The following is a 16,188-nucleotide window of genomic DNA, read 5'->3' as shown; positions in this document are numbered from 1 at the left end:
TCATTTAAGTAATCAAGTGGTCAAGTGTCTATATCTAAAAGCCTTGATGTCCATGTGTCCACGGTAAGACAGATTGTCTACAAATGGAGAAAGTTCAGCACTGTTGCTACACTCCCTAGGCTTGGTCGTCCTGTAAAGATGACTGCAAAAGGCACAGCGCAGAATGCTCAATGAGGTGAAGAAGAATCCTAGAGTGTCAGCTAAAGACTTACAGAAATCTCTGGCACATGCTAACATTTTTGTTGACAAATCTACAATAAGGAAAACATTAAACAAGAATGGACTTCATGGGAGGACACCAGGGAGGAAGCCACTGCTGTCCAAAAAAAAACATTGCAGCACGTTTGAAGTTGGCAAAAGAGCACCTGGATGTTCCAAAGCACTACTGGCAAAACATTGTGTGGACAGATGAAACTAAAAAAATTGAGTTGTTTGGAAAGAACACACAACGCTATGTGTGGAGAACAAAAGGCACAGCACACCAACATCAAAACCTCATCCCAACTGTGAAATATGGTGGAGGGGGCATCATGGTTTGGGGCTGCTTTGCTGCTTCAGGCCCTGGACGGATTACTGTCATCGATGGAAAAATGAATTCCAAAGTTTATCAAGACATTTTGCAGGAAAACTTAAGACCATCTGTCCGCCAACTGAAGCTTAACATGGACGATGCAACAGGACAACGACCCAAAGCATAGAAAATCAACAACAGAATGGCTTCAACAGAAGAAAATATGCCTTCTGGAGTGGCCCAGTCAGAGTCCTGACCTCAACCCGATTGAGATGCTGTGGCATGACCTCAAGAGAGCTATTCACACCAGACATTACAAGAATATTGCTGAACTGAAACACTTTTGTAAAGAGGAATGTTCCAAAATTTCTCCTGACCGTTGTGCAGGTCTGATCTGCAACTACAGGAAATGTTTGGTTGAGGTTATTGCTGCCAAAGGAGGATCAACCAGTTATTAAACCCAAGGGTTCACGTGCTTTTTCCACCCTGCACTATGAATGTTTACATGTTCTGTTCAATAAAAACATGAAAACGTATAATTTTTGTGCGGTATTAGTTTAAGCATACTGTGTTTCTCTATTGTTGTGACTTAGATGAAGATCAGAACACATTTTATGACCAATTTATGAAGAAATCCAAGTAAGCTCAAAGGGTTCACATACTTTTTCTTTCAACTGTATTCATACTATAAATAATGGTCAATGAGTAGGTAATTCATCTAATTCAGTACTTACTGTTACACAATGCGGTTTTGGTGGCAGGGCGAGGGGGTGAGTGTTTAGGGTGCCATTTGGGACAGGAGCTAAACATGATTGGTTATGTTAAAAGGGGGAGGAGCCTCTCAATATGCCCCACCCTAACTCCCTGTTTCAATTTCAGTGCATCTTAGTGGGCATTTAAGGAACTCTTTGTTGCAAAGGTTACAAGTTTAGCTTAGTTGGGATTGACTTAACATTCATTAACGTTCAGTCTGTTTATTTCACATTCGGTAAACAGACAGAGGTTCCCTTGCAGTGTACTATAACATGTATTATGCTCCACATAAAATAGGTTACCATGTTTAGCTACCAAGGTCAATGCTGTGCCAGTCTACTAACAGGATATCTTTAAAAAAAATACAAAAACAAAGTAATAGTACTGAAACCAAATCTAGCTGTGTTTTCTCTGTATCAATCATTATAATGTTTTACACCGATGCCTCTTTTTTCCTACCATAACTCTATAAAAAAATCGTGACCACTTCATTACAGCAGCCATAAAAAAACACAAGTAGGAATGCAGTGTAAGCAGTGGACAGAGGGACAGAGTCCAGAGCACTCAGTCATTCAGCCGTGAGAGACATGTAGTAGATGTGTACAGCTCATAAGGAGATTCACTGAAGATTCGTACCGCCAAGATGCTATCTGGGAAGATCATCAAACTCATTCTGTACGAGGTGCTGCAGTTTGCGTGTCTCTGTATTCCTGTGTTCGTAGTCATGGAGCGTTTCGCCTCTGTCATTCGATTGGTTAAGTCCAGCGACACGGCATACTGGCTAGTGGTGGCGGCCTCTGTGGCTTATGTGGCGTCTGTAACCCTGTTTGTCTGGGTGCCTTTAAAGTACTTGACCCTTAAGACACAACGATTCTCAGAAGTGACGAACTGGTGAGTATGTCTCGGTACTGTATAAAAATCAATTATATCGAGGGACCAGATTATCTGCTTGGATGAAAAAACGTATTAAATTCTTTCAAGCTGTGTTAATTCTCATATCGTGTTTATTAAACAAACATTGTGTGCAGTTATTAAATGCCTAAACCTTATTCCTCTTACAGGAAGCCTTTTACACTTGCATATGTGGTGCTTAGCACTTTACCATGCTTCGCTATCATCATATCCAGCTCAAAGGTATTACGTTGCTTAGTCACATTTGTAAAAGTACCGTATGAACTGGAATCTATGTTAATTAATATACTATTTAAAAATAAATTTAATGATTATGGATCTTTACTTGGGTTACCTTTCTTATAGCACCTTTATAGGACCATAATAAAATCCGAAACACAAACTTTGATTGGTCTCGTCTGAGATACTAAGTAACCTGGTGAAGAACAGAAGATTTACTATTAACCAAAGAGATGGTCTATTATAGTTTGAGGAATGTTGTTGCTTCTGTATTGCAGCCATTTTCCAGATAATTTACTCACCACCATGTCATCCAAAATGTTGATGTCTTTCTTTGTTCAGTCGAGAAGAAATTTTGTTTAATGAGGAAAACATTCCAGGATTTTTCACATTTTAATGGACCCCAACACTTAACAGTTTTAATGCATTTTAAAATTGCAGTTTCAAAGGACTCTAAACAATCCCAAACGAGGCATAAGGGTCTTATCTAGTGAAACGAAGTCATTTTTGGCAAGAAAAAGAAAAATATGCACTTTTTAACCACAACTTCTCGACTATCTCCAGTCATGTGACGCGCCAGCGCGACCTCACGTAATACGTCATCACATCAAGAGGTCACGGATGACGTATACGAAACTCCGCCCCAGTGTTTACAAGTGTGAAGAAAGAGGACCGTTCCGACGTTGTTGTATGTCGAATGATACTAATTAATGTCTTGGTGTCAGTTTATTGTTTAAAATGATCTGCAAACGTGCGTTTCATATATGTAACACGTGACCTTTCCACGGCATTAGGCAATTACGCGAGATCGTGCAGGCGTGTCCCAGGACCGGAGATAGACGAGAAGTCGTGGATTAAAAGTGCATATTTTTTCTTGTCAAAAATGACAATCGTATCGCTAGATAAGACCCTTATGCCTCGTTTGAGATCATTTAGAGTCCTTTGAAACTGCAGTTTTAAACTACATTAAAACTGTTAAGTGTTGGGGTCCATTAAAGTCCATTAAAATGAGAAAAATCCTGGAATGTTTTCCTCAAAAAACATAATTTCTTCTCAACTGAACAAAGAAAGACATCAACATTTTGGATGACATGGTGGTGAGTAAATTATCTGGATTTTTTTTAAGAAAATGGACTATTCCTTTAAGTCTCAGATTAACCCCTTCAGAACTGATTTTCAGGCGTTTAATAAGTGTGCCATATTTTGATTGGTTGCTCAGCATTTCTATTGGTTTGAACCACAAAACATGCAATGTCCATTTTAGTGGACCCAGGGTCTGATGGGGTTAAAGGATGAGAGCTATTAGTTTAAAATGTACATTAACTATAAATTAAAAATTCCTCATGATAACAAATACCCGTAGCTTAGTGGTAAATCATTGCATTTGCAATGCAAAAGGTTGTGGGTTCAATCCCAGGGAACACACTTACAAATAAAATGTAAACCTTGTAATGCACTTCAGGTTGCTTTGGTTTAAAGTGACTGCTAAATGCATAATATAATTTGGGTTTATTTGGTACCACAGCAAAAGATGCTTAATGTTTTCTTCTGGCCTATCTATGGTTGTGCAGGTTCAGGTTGATGCAGGGATTGATTATGACCGCTTCACTGAGCTTCCTGTCTCATTGGTCCTCTTCTCCCTCATTTGTGTGGACATAGTGGAGCGAATTCGCCCTTTTCCTCTGACAGGACAGGGTAAGAGATAACACACAAATTCTGTCTATCTATCTATCAGAAGCCTATTTTTATCCTCTGTCTATCAATCTATCTAAAGTTGTGTACTACTATTTTTATCTTTAAAAGCAAATGCATTAGGGTCGGACTATGAGATGTCGGGGCCGGTGCTGACTCACTTGCAGCAGGTAACATCAGTCTCTGCACAGATGCAGGCTAATGGTGGGGGCGGTGACACATCCGTGAGGTCACCGGTGGGGAACGGTTCACCATCGGGTCGTTGGGGAAATGCAGACATGAGCAGCATTTCTCGCAGCAGCAGCGCAGCGTATCTGTATTCCTCTCACTATCGATCAGGCCCTTTTCGATTTATCTGGATCCAGGACCCTCGGCACAACATCTGTGTGGCCAGCTTTATGTTCTGGTTTGATACAGTGGAAATGGTGAGGGTGGCTGGGATTTATTCGGTCTATTACTCAGCCTGGGTCTTCCCTATCTACATACTGGCTTATCTGTCTATTCTGCGTGTAGTAATAACTCCCAACAGCCCTTTGCTGGCATCAGTAAGTGTCATCTGTCAAGATTTGCCTTTCCTGGTGGTACGCATATGCCTGGTGGTAATCTTTGGTTATGTTACTCCCGTGCTGTACATAATGAAAAACATTCTTGTAATTGTATCTTTTGTGTATTTTGTTTTGATGACTAAATTAAAGTGGCTGAACAGAGGAAGTATGTTTTGAGGACATTGTGGAGATCGGTTTGTATAGGAAATGCAGCGGCAGATACAGATTTACAAAAGATTAATGTTGTTAATACATACACCTGTATTTTTAAACTGTAAATATGTTTTACTTTCACAATGAAAGTGTATATATTCCGACCATATTTTTGTATAGACGGCTGAAACTATACAACAGCACAAATACCTGTATGTTATTGTTTTCAAGCAGGGATTTAGTATTTATTGAAAAATGTATATTGGTAAATGCTGTATGTGTATACTCGTGAGTTTATTGCATGTTTTTTTTTCTATGCATGAAAAATCTGTACATTTTTACATTGATCTAACAACAACAATGTATACATTTAACATGTCGTAAATCATTATGCCATTTTTTGTTTGTTTTTCTATTTGGTTAATATAAGGCTAGTTACAAAAACCTAGACCGTGTGTTGTTCAATTCACAAGTTTGCATTAAGATTCGTTATGTAGAGAGGTGAGGGACGGCTATACAATCGATTTTTTTACCTTTAATCAGCAATTGTGGCCATTTCATGTCAAACTTAAGGAGTGACATAAAATCACGAAACAACAATGTAGGGGTGAGCGGGGCACAAACTAACGCAGGGTTAATTGTAACACAGCTACTTTACATGTTTATACAGAGCCGAGCAATCTGTGCTTATTTTCTCTTACTGTCAAAAGATGATGATCTGGGAATTTGTGAAAAGTTGATGTGTTTTGGTTAAGATATTGAACAAAGAGTTTTTTGGAGGCATAAAAGTAAATTTCTTTATCTTATATATTTTTTTGATTTCTGAGTTGGGTGTGTAAGTCACCAAATCCAATCTTATACTGTTATTATCACTATCTTGTTACCTAAAACATAACACCATTTTGAAACATGTTAGCAACTCTTAGTAACATAGCTGGGATTGAAAACATTTTACACAGTGGGGTTACAAATCACAGTTACAATTAAGCCTCGGGTATACCATGATAATGAAAAAAATTAAATACTATTTTTAAATATATACTATACTATTTATAAATATATTTATAATATTAAATGATAACTGATAACAAAATGAATACAATATCAGGGGAAATAACTCACAATTATGATTTTTTGGTCTTAATTGTGTAGCCCTTTCAAAAAATCATATAATTTTTGACCTAATATGCATGTATTAGTATTGTGTTGTTAATAATGAACCAACTTTCTTTGGAGTTTCAAGATCTACATTTTTTTTACTATTTTACCATTTTGTCCCGTTTCTATTTTTTGCAAAGAAATGAAAAAAAAAACATTATTTTATTAGAAATTTAGCAGAAATGATGTCGGTTGTTGACAGAAAAAAGCGAAAAGTTTAATTTTACTTAACACATAAATAGTAATTTCAGATAAAATAATTTTGATGCTCTATCAGTATAGAGATCTTATTGCACTAATTGGTTGGATTGCATGACCAAGAAAAACATTTGAAATACACATTATGCTAAAATCTTTACATATTTAAATCTAATGTAGTTCCGTCCTACCATCCTGAGACAGATTGGCATTCCAAAAAAAAACCTCCTGTGATCGATTACCTGGGTAGATCCACAACAGATGGCTAAAATGAAATGCCTAAAACTTTGTTTTACTGTAAAATTAATTTTTTGTTAAATATAATTCAAATTTCCATAAAAACAAGTACAAGTATACAGTAGCAAAAACAGATTGTCTTTCATAGGTTTTCACAACATATTTATGGTTAGATAGCTAACCAATTAACAGATTTTACTATATGGGTCTTTTATTCTTTTTATTTTTTTGTACAACCAGAATGGTGCTTGAATGATATTTCTTGATCTTTTTTTGTGAAACCCCCTCTCTTATTACAGCACATTTTTGGAGATATTGGTAAGTGTTCAAAAAAAAAGAAACCGAATTTTCACACTTTTGAATGCTGTTTCCTCCCAGCATATTATCATCTAACCAAGCCCAAAAAATGTTATCCTTGAAAGGAGACATTAAAAATCCATCTCCAAGCGTGACTGAATGTTTCGCCTCGGCATGGCTCCCACTGATTTGGAATAAAGCTTACAGTGGATATAAAAAGTCTACACACCCCTGTTAAAATTGCAGGTTTTTGTGGTTTAAAAAAATGAAACCAAGATAAATCATGTCAGAATCTTAACCTTTTCCACCTTTATTGTGAAAATGCAGCCTATTTAGTGGCAAAAAGTATGTTAACCCCCAAGAATAAACTGGTTTTCTACAGTTATTTGCCATAAAATGTGATCTGATCCTCATCTAGGTCACAACAATAGACAAACACAATGTGCAAATAATGTGGAATGATGTATTATAGTCTGATAATACCAAAAGATATGTTAGGTGCAAAAAAATCCCACAGCACATAAGCAAAAGAACACCATGCCCACAGTAAAGCATGGAGGTCGCAGCATCAGGCTGCTTTTCTTCAGCTGGAACTTGAGCTTTAAGCAGAGTGGGTGGAATAATGAATAGCTCCAAGTAGCAGTCAATCTTGGCCCAAAACTTTAAGGCTTTTGCCAAAACACTTAAGAGGTATTTCACCTTTCAGCAACAAATATCAAGGTTTTAGAATGGCCAAACAAGAGACCAGATCTAAATCCCGAAATCATTGAAAATCTGTGGCGTGATCTGAAGAGGGCTGTGCACAGGAAACACCTAACCAATTTGACACAATTACAATGCTTTTGCAAGGAAAAATGGCAAAATATTGCCACGTCAAGATGTGTAAAACAGATTGATGCTTTCTCCTTAAGATTGAATGCTGTGATCAAATCTAAAGGTGCTTAAAAGGGACAAAATCTGACTTTTTACCCAGTGCTTCTAAAATGTGAAAAAGAACATCCAAGTAACTTAGTTTCGGTAAACCATTCTCTGCAAGCATGTGAAAAAATATGTAATTGATATCTGGCTCCCCTTGTGATGTCAGAAGGGGATCTTATTATAATAATACTGCCCCTTAATCTGCAACTATCAAACCCCAGCATTTTGCATGCCATTTAATGCAGAGAGAAAGAAAAATAATTGAGTTTCAATTACAACAAACCACCATTATGGCGATTAGTGTTTGAATTTTATCAGCTCATTTGCATTTTAAAGGCCACACCCAAAAACGGCACATTTCTGCTCACACCTACAAAGTGGCAATTTTAACATGTTATAATAAATGATCTATATGGTATTTTGAGATAAAACTTCACACATGTACTCTGGGGACACTAAAGATTTATTTTACATTTTAAAAAATTCTTCTGATATGTCCCCTTTAAACTAAGTTTTAGTTTGCACACGTATGCAACCTGGTTACTGTACAATTTTGCTTGCCATTTGATGGCAATGATTTTTTTATTGTTATTCACTTTAATAAATAGCTTCAAGTTTCTGAATTTCATCTTGATATAATGTTTTAAATCACAAAAAAACTGCAATTTTAACATGGGTGTGTAGACTTTTGAATCCACTGTAATTTTAATTCATTAATTTTTAAACTTAACAGTCAAAGAGTGAACAGATGCTGCAATGGGAAATGCATGAGCTCTCTCTCGCCTCCTCAGCAGGGGACAACAGAGGAAGAAGAGAAAGCAAGGGCAGACAAACAGATCCAGCGTACAGATAAAGGCAGCAGAAAAGAAGCAGAGAATGCTGTAAAGCTGTGTGGCCGGGAGTGCATTTGAATTCAGGCAGCTTCACTAGGAGCTCAAGCGCGTGGTTTAGCAACAGGGAGTGAGAAAAACTGCAAGCAGGAGCCACAGATAGGACACAGCTCTGTAATTCAGGTAATCCAGATCCTAGTGAAAGACTGAAACAACACAGAAAGGAGGAGTCATGAAGTTAAGAGTAGCAGCAGAGAAGGAGAGAAGCGTGTCTGTGCGCTCGCCAGCCTCTGCCTGTGTGGACTGGAGACAAGGCTGCCCAGACGCGGTTCGGTTCTGCACTCTGATTGGCCGGAATGGGCGGGCAGAGCCTGACGCAGAGAAAGTCAGGCAAAAAAATTACATTTACACCGTGTATCATTTTAAAACTCTGAGACTGCGTGTGTCTTTGAAATGGGGTGCGGTGGGAGGGGTTGGGGTGGGGGGTTTAGTCTGGTAGTGCAGGCTAGCGTAAATAAATTAGAGAAACTCAAATCAAGCACTAGAGAGGAACCGATTCACACTCACGCACACCTGGAGCAAGAAAATGTGAAGCACTCAAGGGAACGACAGCGTCACATTCATCAGCGCAGCTTGTCATTTGTGGAGGAATGCTTGCTTTTCGTACGCTTTGCAAACCGACATGACCAGAGGCTTTGTGGAGGAGAGACAGTTACCTGCTGTTTCTCACACGAGACTGGTGTGATGGCTGCTTCCTTACAGAAAGGGATCCACAGGCTGTGTGTCACAGGAAGAGTGATTTAGGCTCTCTTCTTGGCTGCACCCTCATCACGACCCCACTGGATGTTCTCTTGATGTATTGCTGTGGTCTGGGACACTGGCGGAGAGAACAGTCCACCTATGTGAGTAGCCTGAGCGTACTCTTTATAATCTGTGATGGGACACAATGCTGTTGTTAGAAAAGCACTGCATCAGATACAGTAGTACGGCAAATTGACCTGTTAACATGCACTGCGCACCTGTACTTGACCTGCACCTGTGTCACAAAATGCACTTGATGTTGAACTTGAATGAATGCGTGAGTTAATGATGCGTAATGTGATATGCGCCTCGCAATATTTCGGCATGTTTGTGTATGTAGCCTATTTGTTCTTTTCATAAAGCCGGAAACATGGGTGAAATATTATATATTTTTAAAATCTAAAAATATTCTGACTGTCATTTTATGGCACGTTTACTATCAACTGGTATGCCGCGTGAAGAGAAAGTTAACGAGAGGCGCGTGACTCAAAGACACGAGAGGGGATCAGAGTCAAAAACTGTAAAAAAGCAGACAGGTTGTAAATAGGCTTATCGTCCTGCATACTTTACGCAGTGCAGGCAGGTAGAAGAAAAGTGTGATAAGATGAAAGCACCATATCTTACTTTTAATACCACAATCCCCTGAACGTGCCATTGGCATTTGCGGCACGAGCTGAGCATCATATGACAAGCTTTATCAACCGGTCACGTGCTTTTAAAGTATCTTAAAAACAAAAAATATTTTACAACGCCTAATTATTTAAAAGCGCCTTATTATTTAAACAAAAAATTAACTGTTTTTGTTTTGTTTTTTAAAAAAAATATCTAAAAAACAAGAAACATTTACAGAGCAAGTTTTTTTTTGTTTACAGAAAGTTGGCTATTTAATGCTGCAATTTGAATCTCTATCGCCATCTTCCATTGAAATGTAAAATTGCAGGTTACTTTACATACTCCTTTACGTGGGTATGTTAAGTAAAACGACGTCAAACGGAACCCTAGAAAACTGCATATATTTGCACTTCCTCAACGGTTCTTTGTTTATCAACTAAAAAAGTAATGTATTAGCGAGACTCGTAACGGATTGTCTAAAAACAATCAATCGCGCTTTTTTGCTTTTCATTTGTCATTAAAACCGAATCAAAGACTTGGGATGACGTCTATGTGAGAGGGCTGTGGATGAATGATGGAGATGTACCTGAAGTATGGAGGTGCAGACTGTTCCAGGTCCCATTTGTTTCTGTTGGGTCGAACATCGGTCTGGCTGTGTCACTCAATTGAGACCTGGAACAAATACCTTGTGGAAAATAAGGTTTATTAAAAAGATGAGAGGATACGGTAGCTGCGTTTCCATTGCAGATGTGCACAAAACCTTAGCGTTATTTTCTAAATGTCGACAAAAAACTTTTGCGAAATGATGACTTTCCACGCCTGCCTAGCTCGACAGTAGTGACAGCAGTGGCAGTTTGCCTGTCCCTCAAGTGGCCACGCCCTTAATTATGTTGACGGCAGAATTAATACAAGGCTTAATATAAATTAAACAGATGAGTTACAAAAAAATTCACGCCCCTCACAGTTGACATGAAGGGCAAAATTTTAGCTCAAAATACCATATAGATAATTTGTTATAGCATGTTAAAATTTCCACGTTGTAGATGTGAGCAAAAATGTGCTGTTTTGGGTGTGTCCTTTAAAATGCAAATGAGCTGATCTCTACACTAAATGGCACTGTGTTGTTGGATAGTGCAGATTAAAGGGCAAGTTCGGTATTTTACACTTAAAGTTTTCAGATTGTTTATGATGAAATAGAACAGTTTTGACTGAAATTTTGACATATGCGGCTGCCCCGAGATTTTAAGGTGTTTGTTGTTTACCTCCCACCTCTACAATGTGTGTATAGGTGCACTGGAACAATCCTTCCCAAAACGCACCAAACCTTCGTCCACAAAGACGTAAAACTCACCGAGTGGTCAGGTGTGTTCACTGATATGCTCACACAAAAATCGCTTTCCAACAGGTGTTTTAGCATTCGTTGTAAACTTGTGGACCTATTTTTCCAAACGCCTCACACCCGTATATTCTTCCGTTGAGAGCTTGAATAATAGACACTCCAGCCCAGTTGGTGGCGATAATCCGCCTTTGCCAATTGCAAGAATACAAACAAGGTTCCCGGCGCAGAGTAATACTGTACCTCATAGCACATCTAATACATCTAAAAAGTCAATGGAGTTGGCAAAAACTACGATAAAACCTGTTGGAATGAAATGAAAGTTTAATGCATTTTAGGAAGGATGGTTCCAGTTCACCTATACACCCATTGTAGAGGTGGGAGGTGAAACAATAAACACCCGAAAATTCTCGGGGCAGCCTTATATGTCGAAATTTCAGTCAAAACCGTTCTATTTCATCATAAACAATCTGAAAACAGGGCTTTAATTGTAAAATACCAAACTTGTCCTTTAAGGGGCGGTATTATTATAGGAAGATTGCTGTCTGACATCACAAGGGGAGCCAAATTTCAATGACCTATTTTTTTCACATGCTTGCAGAGAATGGTTTACCAAAACTAATGGCGCTTTTCCATTGCATAGTACCCCACGGTTTGGTTTAGTTTGGGTCGGGTCAGCTTACTTTTGGGAGATTTTCCATTAGGTGCAGTACGTGGTACCCAATACTTTTTTTCGTACCACCTCGGTTGGGGTTCCAAGCGACCCGAGCTGATACCAAACGTGACGCGAAAACACTAGATCACTGATTGGTCTGAAAGAAACGTCACTAACAGCGTCATCGCTAGAATATAAATTAGCTTTACCTGTGCTAGGCTAGCTTGCGCTGTCTCGAGCAAACATGTTGTCATCTGTGCTCTGGTATAAGTTCCCAAACTCCCTTTTAGCAATGAAAAACATCCACATGTTGAGAATCAGGGACACCATAACAGTTTTTTCCAGACTTGCAGTTTGTGGCGGAACATTCGCGACGAGCACGTCAGCATTATATGCTTAAATGCAACTTCAGTGAGGCTCAGCGGAGCGCCGTCGGCTGACGCCGCGGGTGTTTGAACAGAAACTGTCCTGTGATACAGAGGTATTGATAAATGCGATGTGCAAACATCTATTTGTTGTGGCCAATTGTGCAAATTGTAGCCTCTTTTTCCTATTTGTAGTAGAGATGAGTGGTACCCGGTGGGGTCTTCTGCTGTTGTAGCTCATCCGCCTCAAGGTTGTGCGTGTTGTGGCTTCACAAATGCTTTGCTGCATAGCTTGAATCAGTCGGCCCATTCTCCTCTGACCTCTAGCATCAACAAGGCATTTTCGCCCACAGGACTGCCGCATACTGGATGTTTTTCCCTTTTCACACCATTCTTTGTAAACCCTAGAAATGGTTGTGTGTGAAAATCCCAGTAACTGAGCAGATTGTGAAATACTCAGACCAGCCCGTCTGGCACCAACAACCATGCCACGCTCAAAATTCTTTCCCATTCTAACATTCAGTTTGGAGTTCAGGAGATTGTCTTGACGAAGACCACACCCCTAAATGCATTAAAGTAACTGCCATGTGATTGGTTGATTAGATAATTGCATTAATGAGAAATTGAACCAGTGGACCGGTAATCCTTTAGGTGAGTGTACATAGGCTTCCATTTAATTTTCTTCCTCACAAAATTCCACTTTTCCTTTAGAAGATAAATGAACTCAATTTAAATGAAACATTGGTTGCCTATTGACAGTGGTCAATGACATATCAACCTACTATGGCATGAACCTGCCAGGATACAGAGGACAGGATGGTGGTAACAGATGACTGTTAATGCCAATTGCTGGCATTTACATGCACAATATTATATAAAGGGTCAGCAATGCAATTCTATTACGTTTGATAAACCAGCTGTTTCTCTCACTCCGAGGATTGTTTTTAACTGTTTATGGTGTTTATGTCCCCTAACAGACCAGCGCTCCATGATGGTTTGGAATATTGAGACTTTCATTGTTTTATGAAATCGTGTGCTGTGCAACATTAAAGGCGATGCTGAAAAGATTTTAAATTAAGGAACTTAAAGGAGTCACCAGTATAAAACTTTAAGCTTCAGCCATGTTTAACTGTCAATTCTTTGGCAACTACCTTACTGTAGGCTTGAACTTATTCTGCAGATGCCTCAAAAGTCACATTTTACAGGCTTACATATTAACTTGTTATTTTCCAAACTACTAAGTAATCGAAAAGTTGGATTTTGTCAACATTTTACACCCATTTCCATCCATCCATCCATCCGTTAGATCTGCCTTATAATTTTTTGCTAGAACCTTTTAATGTAAAAAAAAACTGTATGTGCGAAAGCCTTGGCAAAAAAAAAAAAAACTAAAACCTTTGGATACACAATATTATGATTACAACAAAGGTTGGAGTTGGTTCATGGTTGGGAAAAGCACATGTAAAGACCATATTGTGTGCTGTTTGGCAGAACACAGGTCAGATAGTGTTTGAACAGTGCTAAAGGATTTTGAGCATTGCTCATCCTGTTCTAGCGAGATATACAATCTGTCTGACAACACTGAACAGGACGTGCCCTGTGCTCCACCTTATTCTTTCTATCATTTTAAATCTCCTCTTCCAGCTGTTGGACGGGCAGGATTGGCCGTAGCCTCCAGCACCGTGGGGCGGGGCATCGTCCAGATGTTGCATTGCATATTCATGCAAAATTTTAATGCTCTGGCAGTCCGAAAGGCTGAAGCGATAGAAAATGATATAGACAAAACATTGTGCTTTTCATCATGCACCGGTCATGTGATTTGCTTTATACATCATGTTATACTTTGTTGTGCCTTTTACGATGCGGTTGTGTTGAGCGAGACTAAACATCAGTGCCCATGGGCCAAAGATCTCAGAGGTAATGGATTTTACATCCAACGGTGGATCTTGAGGGCAGCTGGATTTCCTCAATTCAGAAAATGCCCAGAACTCTTAAGAATAAAAACGTCTCTTGGGTGAGTACTGTTTATCCTAAGAGCTTTCTCATTGTTTGTTGGATTGTACGTTTGTTGCTGATTTGTTATTCAGAAGTGCATGGACATTTCAATGAGCTCTGCACAGTCCAACACTATTGACAGTTGTGCAGTTTGTTGTTAGAATGATGTGACTGTCAGAATTGTTTATATAGGACCATTTTATATGCACCTTATAAATGATTTAAAGATGGGAGCACAGTCAGCACACCATACAATATAAGCTGTTGTGCAATTGAGCTTGACTTTATCAGCACAGTGATCCTGCCAAAGTGGTTTGAGGTTTATAGAAGCACATCATAGCTTGACTAAACAATAAACTCTTGCAGAAATACAAATGACACATCCAACAAAAAAACAACACATAATTTTACAAAAATACAAGAAAAGTTAAATTTTCATGATTAGTATTGGACCAAGCTTCAGTGATGCTCTTTGAATTTGAATTTCCTTAAAACTTCTTATTAACTACTGACTAAGTCAGAGGAGCAAAGTGGTCAAAGTTTGCAGTCACACAGTGAAAGGCTGATCAGCTCTGGCATGATTATAAGGTCAGACAGATGTTTGTCTTCAAGCTGGCTGTGTTTGTATATGTGTAAGCCTGAAGAGATGAACCAGGAGAGATGCTGAGCCTGAAACTCCAGCAGTGTGTGCATGTATAGTTTTGCCCTTCTGAGCAGTGTATTAGTGTGCATGGCTTTACACCGCACACACCCCTCTGTAAGAAGCTTAGAGATAGAGAGAGAAAGAGAGAGAGAGAGAGAGGGAGAGTTTATGAAATGTGTAATCCAAACCGTGCCTCTTATTCTACAAATATATATTATTTATATATGTATGTGTATACATCTTTCTTGTGGGGACTTATTATTTTCTCCCAACGTGTGAACAAGCTTATAAGTCTTTTTATTTTGTATAAATCCTAAATGTTTCCTGTGAGAGTTAGGTTTAGGGTTAGGAAAAGGGGATTACATATACAGTTTTTAATATCCAGTATAAAAACCATTACGTCTATGGAACGTCCCCATCAGACATGTGTGGTTGAGATTTAAATTTGAATAACAAAAAAATCTAGGTAAAAATCATAAATTAAAACATTTAAGCTGAGTTAATCAGTTAAAGGTGCAGTGTGTAATTTTTAGAAGAATCGTTTGACAGAAATGCAAAATAATATACAAAACTATATTATCAGGGGTGTGTAAAGACCTTTTATAATGAATCGTTATGTGTTTATTACCTTAGAACGAGACCTTTTTATCTACATACACAGAGGGTCCCCTTACATGGAAGTCGCCATTTTGTGCTGCCATTTTCTATAGAAGCCCTTAAAGGGATACTTCACCGATTTAGCATTCAGCTTTGTATCTGTAGAAACCCGGCAGTATTACTGAATGACCATGTTTCCCTCCATCATTTCCCCCTGAGAGGAGAGATATCTGCATTTTGGTTCTGCAAAGAAAAGTCCTCCGATGATGCAAAAATCGTCATATTACATCATCGGAGGACTTTTTTGCAGAACCAAAATGCAGATATCTCTCCTCTCAGGGGGAAATGAGGGAGGGAAACATGGTCATTCAGTAATACTGCCGGGTTTCTACAGATACAAAGCTGAATGCTAAATCGGTGAAGTATCCCTTTAACGGACAAATTTTTTTACTAAGTTGTCTCCGACGATGACATGTTTGTCCGCTGGCAGCTACCGTAGCTTCTCTATGTGTTTCAAAAGCAAGGGGTGAGCAGTGGACTACGCTGTTGGTTGTAATTCGCAACCTCACCACTAGATGCCGCTAAAATTTGCACACTGCACCTTTAAAGCGTAACTAAACCCTAAACCAACTTTTTTTAGGTAAAGATCTGTAAGAATGGGGTTTTATTAGTGCTGTTTAGGGGTGTAACGGTACGTGTGTTCGTACCAAACCGTTTCGGTACAGGGCTTTCCGCACGGTGCACATGTGCACCGAATGGCC

At 38.8% G+C, this 16,188-nt stretch overlaps 2 protein-coding genes and 1 long non-coding RNA gene across 5 annotated transcripts in view; 2 read left to right on the top strand and 1 right to left on the bottom strand.

Moving 5' to 3' along the window:
* Positions 1-1,615: 1,615 nt before the first annotated feature.
* Positions 1,616-5,233, top strand: tmem236 (transmembrane protein 236). The gene is made up of 4 exons (XM_055201961.2): positions 1,616-2,155; positions 2,326-2,398; positions 3,967-4,090; positions 4,199-5,233. Exons 1-4 carry the CDS (start codon positions 1,908-1,910, stop codon positions 4,807-4,809), a joined length of 1,056 nt encoding a protein of 351 aa, XP_055057936.2. The 5' UTR covers positions 1,616-1,907; the 3' UTR covers positions 4,810-5,233.
* A 2,573-nt stretch (positions 5,234-7,806) lies between these two features.
* Positions 7,807-10,739, bottom strand: LOC141369243 (uncharacterized). 3 transcript variants are annotated; one of them, XR_012372820.1, is made up of 3 exons: positions 10,423-10,739; positions 9,140-9,354; positions 7,807-8,629 (listed from the first exon to the last, which is right to left on the bottom strand). It is a non-coding gene; the product is annotated as an uncharacterized lncRNA (long non-coding RNA). The 3 variants fall into 3 exon arrangements; XR_012372819.1 differs by lacking the exon at positions 10,423-10,739 and adding an exon at positions 9,849-9,973; XR_012372816.1 differs by lacking the exon at positions 10,423-10,739 and adding an exon at positions 9,443-9,966.
* cacnb2b (calcium channel, voltage-dependent, beta 2b) overlaps positions 9,191-16,188 on the top strand; it is a 33,253-nt gene continuing 26,255 nt past the window's right edge. The window contains exon 1 of the mRNA XM_073874796.1: positions 9,191-9,325. Coding sequence (XP_073730897.1) covers positions 9,278-9,325 — 48 coding nt within the window. The 5' untranslated portion in view covers positions 9,191-9,277. The remainder of the gene's footprint in view (positions 9,326-16,188) is intronic.

Source organism: Misgurnus anguillicaudatus, chromosome 2 (genome assembly GCF_027580225.2).
Source record: "Misgurnus anguillicaudatus chromosome 2, ASM2758022v2, whole genome shotgun sequence".
NCBI lineage: Eukaryota > Metazoa > Chordata > Actinopteri > Cypriniformes > Cobitidae > Misgurnus > Misgurnus anguillicaudatus.
Note: the sequence above shows the minus strand (reverse complement) of the source record. Positions and strands in the feature narration are given on the sequence as shown.